The sequence below is a fragment of the Dendronephthya gigantea genome, unplaced genomic scaffold (assembly GCF_004324835.1).
Source record: "Dendronephthya gigantea isolate DGI-Jeju-01 unplaced genomic scaffold, DenGig_1.0 000030F, whole genome shotgun sequence".
NCBI lineage: Eukaryota > Metazoa > Cnidaria > Anthozoa > Malacalcyonacea > Nephtheidae > Dendronephthya > Dendronephthya gigantea.
In genome coordinates, this window is record NW_021163040.1 from 2028393 (window position 1) to 2037500 (window position 9108).

Below are 9108 nucleotides of genomic sequence, written 5' to 3' on the forward strand. Positions count from 1 at the left end.
TAACAAAAAGTGTAATAATACAATAGTGCTTTTATTATGCGTACCCAGATATTTGTGTACGACACCGCACGCATATTCTGTATACTCAATCAAACCTAAACGAATGTATGTATATTCTGTGTACTCTGTGTACATAGAACTCTTGTCGCTGACCAGTCAACTTCATAGGAAAAATAGCAAACTGAACAAACAAATGCTAAAGATGCTTTAATCAATTGTCTCTATTGATTATTTTTGTCTAGCTATATTATAGGTTAATTTTGCCCAGCTATATTATAGATTCTAATTTTTGATCTCTAATATAGCTATCATTGTATTTTTTGAAAACTGTTGGCTGAGCTTTACTGTAGCCGTGAATTTCCGTTAAAACAAGCAACCTTTAAAATGCATTATATTATCATTCCAAACTTAAATTACAGTTACAATAGTATTGTATTTGTATAAAACAGTATTGTCTAAAAATCGCAATATTGATTGTTGTACGGCTGCAAAACGAAAATTATTTTAACGATCGAATATTATGTTTATTTCACATCGTTTGAATTTACACGTCTTTCTTTGAAGGTGATCGAAATTAATATTTCTCATACATTCCTAATCATAGTAAGTAATAGTACGTAATAGTATTATGCAATGGCGTTAGAAGGTACATACAATTGAGAGAAAAGGAATTCACCTCTTAAAATCTCACTTATTGCAAAATTTTCAGTTCTGTTGCCAAAACCCAAAACAACTAGCATAACATTGCGAACAACAACCGATCGCGAAGATCGATAGATCCACAATCCGATAGATAAATCGACGAAAGACTTACGCGGTTATATTGATCGGTTATATTGCGTGATTATCATGACATAGCATTTTAAATAAAATTATTCTAAAACAACCATACAAAGGCATTGCTCGAGAACACTTGAAACGGAACTTGTTTTCAAAGTACCCAATATAATTATGCACATTTTTAATTTAAGTGTAATACAGAATTATAAAATTTTATTAACCAATTTCTACAGACGTCCAAGTCATGAGGATACTTGTTCTGCCGAAAAATTTTGGTTTACATTGTTGAAGTTAGCGGTTACATTTTCACTTACCACATGCATTCTTCGATGTCGACGGCTCAAACAAGTGCAAAATATCACCCACTTGAGGTTTTAAAACCTGCTTGTTTTCCACTGTTCGTTCTGGCTTAAGTGTGAACCGGAGTCTTTGGAGGGAGTGAAGACACGCACAAGGCATAGGAGATATTTAGCCCAATAGATGACAATTATGGACATGCCTGAGTGAATATCAATCATCAACACTGCATAGCGACATCATAAAACTTAAGTTTCCTGGCATTTGAATAATCACGTTCTTTGAGCGACTGGCTGGTTTTCGGCGTCTTTCGTGGCAAGCCCTGCGAAACAACACAGAGTGCAGCAAAACTAAGTTCACCTACGAACAAAAAACAGTTCTATAAAGACAAACTTGGCCTACTACATGTTATTTTGAGTATTATATTGAAGTGGTATTTTAGATAAATCAGTTGTCAGTCATTAATTGGGAAATTAACAGGGACAAAAGAAGTAAGGTTATACGTATGATATCATGACACCGTCTGATTATTTATTCACCGTACGATTTGTTGTTGTCTGGTTTGTGGGAAGTTACATTTTCCTTGCTCATGGTTTTCCAAACAGAGGTATGGTTGGTATAAAAGGTAATTTTCATTATTCGCATGTATAGCTTCAAAGCAAAATGAACCGAGAATCCGCCGTAAATAAGTCCCGTCGCAAAAATTAAGTTATGGATAGACACAATGTTTATGTCGCGTATGCATGTTATGTATTATTTTCAATTCAGGAATTTAATGCGAACTATTAAATATATTAGATTCGAGAAACACTTAAATTCTTTGTAATCTAAATATTTACACAAAAATTTAGTAAGAGCTTGCAAATTTCGGATTATAGGTGAAACTTTAAGTTTTGAGTTATGGTTCTGGCAGTTTAAATACATTGCTTGAATATAATATATAATATATAATATAACTTATATATAATGTAATATAGATATATACAACACTTTCGTTGGCAATGATTACTGCATTAGACCAATAAATGGATAAAATTTTTTATAGCTAATTTCTTCATCAAAGCAGAACCGAGCGATAATTAGATAGATAATATCTATATATATATATTATTATAGCAAATTCACGGCGCCAGCAACGTTTGCCTATGCATGATTTTCAACAGGATAATGTCCTTGCATGCAGACCCGTGGTGTCGAATTGTTATATAATTATTGTATATTATAGAGATAAATATTTAACTTTATGATCTCTTCTTAAAGAAGTTTGTGCCTTTCCAGAATGTTCTCTTAGAGGTTTATCTCACGGCACTAGAGACAAAGCGTTCTTAAGTTTGTATAATTTGATGTTTGTTTAGTTAACACCACTGCAGGTGGCTATCTTTGAGAAATCATTTAAAGTCAATCGCAGCTGCTCAAATAATAGGCTACAGTGACAGTCACAGCATCTTTTCTATTTTCTTTTTTGTTCGACCGCGCCACCAGACAAGCAATTACTTTAGTACTTCTATAAGCTATTAATCGCAAGGTCAACTTTCAGACTTGTAGCAATAATAATTATCATGAAAATTTAGTATCGGGCGCACCGGTATATACGATGATAAATTATTTCGACTGTTACTCGCCTCGATAGCAGATAACTGATAGATTTTGACCATAGCGACCGATTTATGTTTAATTTTCAAAAGTTAGAGGTTAATTCATTTTTGTTTGAAGATGGTCAGATGTCGTCTAAAATTTAAATTCAAGACTTTGCATATGCCTTCTATAGGCGTGAACATTTGTATTTCAAACTGAAATAAAAGACTATAAAATTTAAATCCTTATCAGGAATTTATTATCACTGCATGATCATTATCGATATTGTATATCCTTTCTCTCTGACACTCAAATCCGCTGTTTAGGCCAAACGATGAACCATCGATCTGAACGATCCCCATGATTTAATTTACTATAACTAAATTATAATTATTGATAATATAATTCTTAGTAGATAATAAAATGTAACAATATAACGAATGTAATAATATAACGAATAAAAGGTCGTACATATATATTTCTAAATTCTAATAAACATTTGCATCTTAATAATCGAATATAGTTATACTGATTACTGAATACCGGAAATGCTGCTCATGCAACATTGTGTATGCAGACATGACATGTGCATGGAAAGCATTTCCACAAAATTTACCCAGTTTAATTTCACTTTATTAAATTCCTTATTTGAATATTGGAGACGGTTTGAATATCACGTTAAAGGATAAACTGCGAAGACTGCCAAGTAGGCTGCGTGAGTCATCATGATAAAAGTTCTAGCGACCTTTTTAGTAAATAAGGGATATTATTTCGACATATCGAAAAAAGTATAAAGGTGTAATGATGTTTAAAATCTGTAAGATTTATCACCAGATTATCTCCTTGGTTTATTCGGATACCGAAGCAGAACATGCAGGAAACAACTTGATAAACCTGACTGCTTTAATATAATAACCGTACAGTCAAGTATAATTGTCATACTTATATGTTACTCAGTATAGTTTGTTCTATAAAACCGGCAAATTGTAGAAATACCCAAGGTAAATAAATTGATTACCAAAATGTTTCAAAACGGCCGCTTTATCCAACTACACAACAGCAAAAGTGCATGCCCGCGCAAGCCTAGTGTTAAAATGTTTTATTCTATATATACGCGAGGTAGGAGATCGATAATAACGAAATCATTATGTGAAGCCCGAAATTTATTTTTTTATGGTCATTCCGATTGTTGCAGTGCGTAAAAACGTTGAAAAGTGAAGAAATCAAAGAAATCACGCAGTCAAACTCGAAATTTATATATTTATGGGCGTCCCGATAGTTAAGGTGCATAAAAACATTGAGAAAATATGAAATCATGGTGCCAAACCCGAAACCTATCTATTTATGTTCGTCCCGATTGTTGCCGTGCATAAAAACGTTGAAAAATATAGAAATCATGCTGCATGGTTGAAAAGTGAAGAAATTTAAAAAAAAATTTTATTCTTTTTACGGGAGGTAGGAGATCTTTACAATGAATTAGAAAATGTTCATTAATGTTTGCTTCTGGACGCTCTTTTTCTCTTCTGGATCTTCGTCGTTCCTGTTCTCTCTTTCCGTCGGTTCTGTATTGTTGAGCTTCTTAAACGTTTCACATGGTTTTTACTCCGTAGGTCCACTGAAAGTCTTGGCACAGAATACCTATCAGAAGTAGAACTCCTGTACTTTTTTCGTAAGTGTGATTCGTCAGATTCGTCACTTAGCAAGTGCATTAAATTAAGGCAGTCTTGCGCGCGGCATATTACTAAATTTTGGCAGGGGGTGACTGCCTCAAAAAAAATGCACTTGCTAAGTGACGAATCATGACGAATCACACTTACGAAGAAATAGTATAGAGTTATTCTTCTGATAGGTATTCTGTGGTTCTGGTGTTGTGCATTCTCTTTTATAGTAACGGTTAAGGGACACTTGCACACGTCATCAACTAGAGTGCGCTGATCCTTATCCAGCTAATCAGCGTTGTAAGTTAGAAATGTGGGTTGGCGTTAGAAGCTCGTTCCAGCTCTCATATCTTGTTTTTTTAAGGCATGGACGCACTAGGCGAGTTGATTTTTAGCTCAATCGATCAATACTTAAAAATGTTCACAACTTAAAATATTCATCATCAACAAGTAAAATTTACAAACAATACCTCCGTGAACAATATCTTTCAACTTACACTATTTCCAGTCTTACTTTTATCGAATTAAACGTTTGATGACGTAATACGTAAAAAATGCTCGACCGTGCAGCATATAAAACACAATTGATTGACATAAGGGCTTGCATTTGCCTACAGTACGGGCATTTTTTATAAAATGTTACAGTTGAGCTTAGTAACGACTTCGGACTGTAGATCCAGGCACTTAGTTCTGTCAGGGTGATAAAGATTTTCACCTAATTACTTATTTGATTCCACGATGTGTTGTGCATGAAAGAAAACGTGATTAATGATTGCGAATCGCTGAACAATTATTTACATATATTTACTCAGGCATCTTGTGGCAAAAACCAATCACTAATCCCTGTCATGCCACTTAATTTCTTGTTTTTACAACTATTTTAATATGCCTATATCTGAACACAATAAAGCCTTCCGTAACACTAGAATCAATTTACAATCAATTAATTACAAGCTTCCATGTAGGTAGCCCAAAACTAAGTAGGCGTGTCCGATTTTATACATTGCGGTCATAGGCAGCCCAGAACTAGCTGTTTCATCCTATTTTATTTTCAAATTGATATTTGTTACATCCTTACTTTCACTTGCGCTGTTTCGGCGCTCACTTTGTGTACTTTGTCTATATAATTATATAGCCAAAATAGGAAGGAGTAATTTATCAAGATATTTTGATGAAAACTACCTGCTGTTCACTCCGTCTAAGACTAAAAAACTCTTTTTCAATTTCCTTATAAAACGCTCAATGTTAAACGTTCGATTGTTTCGAGACAGCCTCCATGTAATAATTTGTGTTTCTGAATGTATTCCAGTACAGGTTCCCTGATTTAACTTCCTCCCTAGGATAACTGTACGAAAAACAACAATCCGAATCTAAATGTTCGTATGAACGTGAACGATTTTATAAGTTCCTTGAGAGAACACGGCCAAAATTTTGATCAAAACGTATTTTATTTTATTGTAAAACTCGAAGGTCATTATTTATGGATTAAATGCAAATTAGCGCACAAGCGACAGCCATTTTATCACCAGTTTCTGGTAATGAAATCGTAACCCATGATTTTGCAAGACACATTGTTGCCCTTCCAGGGGCGGACTTGGCCTTTGTTATTCCGGCGTAAATCGAGGCCCGGACGGAATATTTACTGAACTGAGTAGGCAATTGAATTCGTGTGAATACAGAATTTATATTTTTTGACTCCGGTTTTCTTAATGTTTGTGTTAGCGTATTCACGTATTACAATCGCAAATTTGTATTCTACTATTTTCCTCAAAGCAAAGTCCAAATTTTTTCAGTCCACCCCTGTGCCCTCTATGACAAATATGTGTATACTTAGGCCAATAATTGTGTAATTTTATTACGGCGACAGGTGACACTCCAAAAATTAAAACTAGAAGTCCTTATCAGAAGGACAATTAAATTGCTGCCGAAGATCTGAATTAAATATCTCTACTTCTGCTTGGTCAGTAAAATGTTTAGATGACCTTTAGGGATGACACTTACCAGGAATACCAGGGCAACAGTGTGACAGTAATCAAGGAAAAATAACAGATACATACAGCAGTGGCAGATTCAGGGTAGGTCAGGATAAATTACACAGCCTAATTTCCGATTCAAAATATCTTAAAAATAACGCGATTGGTACTTATATCTATAAAGAATACTTTTACATAAATTTTTTTATTCTAGTTTAAAAAAAAACTTTTTGCAGCAAATTAGCTGAATTCATACAAATTTAAAATTACAATAAATTACATAATAGGTTAAATACAAATTTAATAGCTAGATACAAAAACTACAGTTTAAGTCTTATTTTCATTTTCAGTTTTACATACGGGTAAAGAAAGGGTCTAACATGTCTAAATAGTTTGGTTTCACATCCACCGATGCTTTTCAAGGTAACTAGGGCCAGTTGTATAAAAAGATAGTTTACTTTTAGCTATAGTTAGTGGCAGAATTGGCCAATCAGAATAATGAATTTTCTAGTTAACTACAATTTAATTACTTGTGTTACTTAACTGTATTTAAGAGTTTCATACGTATACAACCGACCCTAGAAGTATGTGTATTATAAATATATAAATAATATATGTACAAATTCTCCGACGATATATAATAATAATAATAACTTTATTCAAGTGTCTATGTATTTAACTACAAGTAAGCTAATTGGGGACACTATCTAAAATATAGTTTTAAAATATAGCTGTATATACAGCTAGAATGCGGATGAGTATATTACACATTTACACACATATATAATTGTAAAATTACTAGAATTAGATGAAATAGTTGTTCATAATTTATGAACTGCATAAAGTACAGCAGTTTGTATTGTTCTGCATTTGACTAGCCAGGTCAGTTTTCCTTATGTTAGCTTTCAATGATTTTAGGCTGGGAGCTCTCTTAAATCTACATTTAATTTTGACCATATAATTGGACCTTGATATCTTAAAGAATGTTTTCCGTATCTAACAGTACTAAAACGAGGAATATTAAAGTCATTGTTCCTAAGGCTATATCCAGATTGTTTAATATGGAATAGTTCAGGAACACTAGTTGATGCCAATAAACCATTTTTAACTTTATACATCAATATAGCTATATCTTGTAATCGACGGTTATACAGTGTAGGCAGCTTCGCGCGAATCAGAAGCTGTTCATATGTTTCAGAACTAGTCTTAAAGACTGCACGCAGCGCTCTTTCTTGTAGACGCTCAATCTTTCGACTGTCCGATGCTTTACAAAAGTTCCATACCAGATGGCAGTATGTCAAGTGAGACATGATAGATGTCTTATATAATGTCAGCTTTGCACTACATGGTATCAAATTTCGAAGACGGACGAGTACTCCAACCTTTTGACTAACTCTAGAACATAAGTCACTTATATAGGGCGAAAAACGAAGGTTCTTATCAAATTTGACCCCCAATAATATCATTTGTTCTGTCTTTTTAATTTCTCGACCGTCAATTTGGAGAGAATTTTCTTTATTCTCAATATCGACACTCCTTGGATTTATAGTGAACAGCTGAAACTTTTCTGAGTTAGCAAGTAGAAAGTTGTCTTCGTACCATGTTGATGCAATGTGTCCTTGCATTGTTACTTTGGATTCAACCAATTCATATCTCTTTCCTGTGACATATAGTTGATGGTCATCAGCGTACATATTAAGATTGGAGTCTTTGGCCCGTATTCAAAAAGCTCACTCACACTCACACTCATTGAGTGTGACATATAAATTTTGTTAATGCTGATCAATGAGAAAGTTTTCTCTCAATAGATGAAAAGATATAAGGTAAATCACTGAAAATCAAGCCCCTGTTCGGCTGAAAATACCGCCATTGAAACGTTATGGGCAGATTAAGATCTCCCACTCAATGAGTTTGAGTGTGAGTGAGCTTTTTGAATACGGGCCTTTGACCTGAGATGACATGTCATTTTGGAACATATTCCACAAAAGTGGTCCAAATGCACTACCCTGGGGACATCCAACGTTCCATACAAATCCAATTACTAGTGTCTGATTAAGTTTTACTCTATGAACCTATTCTTGAAAAATGATCGTATTAAATTTAGAGATTCTCAAAGCCATAATCTCTAACTTCTTGATTATTAGTGAGTGGCACAAAGAGTATAATATATAACACAGCAGAATCAGACATCTACTGTCGCTCACACATAAACAAAGACAGTGGCATTTACATTTTCCGCGCTGGCTCTTCAACCCTCTTGCCCTGGTTCCAAAACGTTCTTTTTGGTTTTCCTTTGAAATCATAAATAATAATAAGCGGAAAACCAGACTTCGAATATAAATCTACAGCCGGAAAATAATATATCCAGTTATTAGTTGCAGTTTTGTTATTATAATTAACTGTTCGTGGATTGGCTAATTAGGCTGGGACTGAAAAAGGGCGGTCAGTTTACAAACCACTGAGCCAAACCCGCAGGCGGTCTTTCGCCGTCCTCGCCTTGCGTGATCTCAGGGACCGCTTGCCATGCAGGCTACTTTATCAGCGGCAATCGACGACAGAGAAAAATTGCTTTGTATTTATTTATATTTTCTTCGTCACCTGCTACAAGCAATTTTAGTTAATGAGACCCAGGTTCATCTTGACAGTATTTATGCCTCTTCTATGTGTAAAATAGAGAATTAACCTTCAGCCTCAGTAAAGGTTAGATTTCATATGGCATAATTCTTCATGATTTGTCGTAATTCACATGTCGTTATTCTTTGTAATTAAGACTCAATTAAGACAAATTATGACAAATTAATTCGTATGAAAACCAGCTTTAAAAG

General features: G+C 34.2%; 1 protein-coding gene across 10 annotated transcripts in view; it reads left to right on the plus strand.

Moving 5' to 3' along the window:
* Nucleotides 1-1344: 1344 nt before the first annotated feature.
* Nucleotides 1345-9108, plus strand: part of LOC114524189 — a 66740-nt gene continuing 58976 nt past the window's right edge. For 5 of the 10 annotated variants that reach the window (XM_028545323.1, XM_028545324.1, XM_028545326.1 and 2 more), the window contains exon 1: nucleotides 1345-1702. In XM_028545323.1, coding sequence (XP_028401124.1) covers nucleotides 1591-1702 — 112 coding nt within the window. In that variant the 5' untranslated portion in view covers nucleotides 1345-1590. The remainder of the gene's footprint in view (nucleotides 1703-9108) is intronic. The other 5 variants (XM_028545319.1, XM_028545320.1, XM_028545325.1 and 2 more) reach the window with 2 other exon arrangements.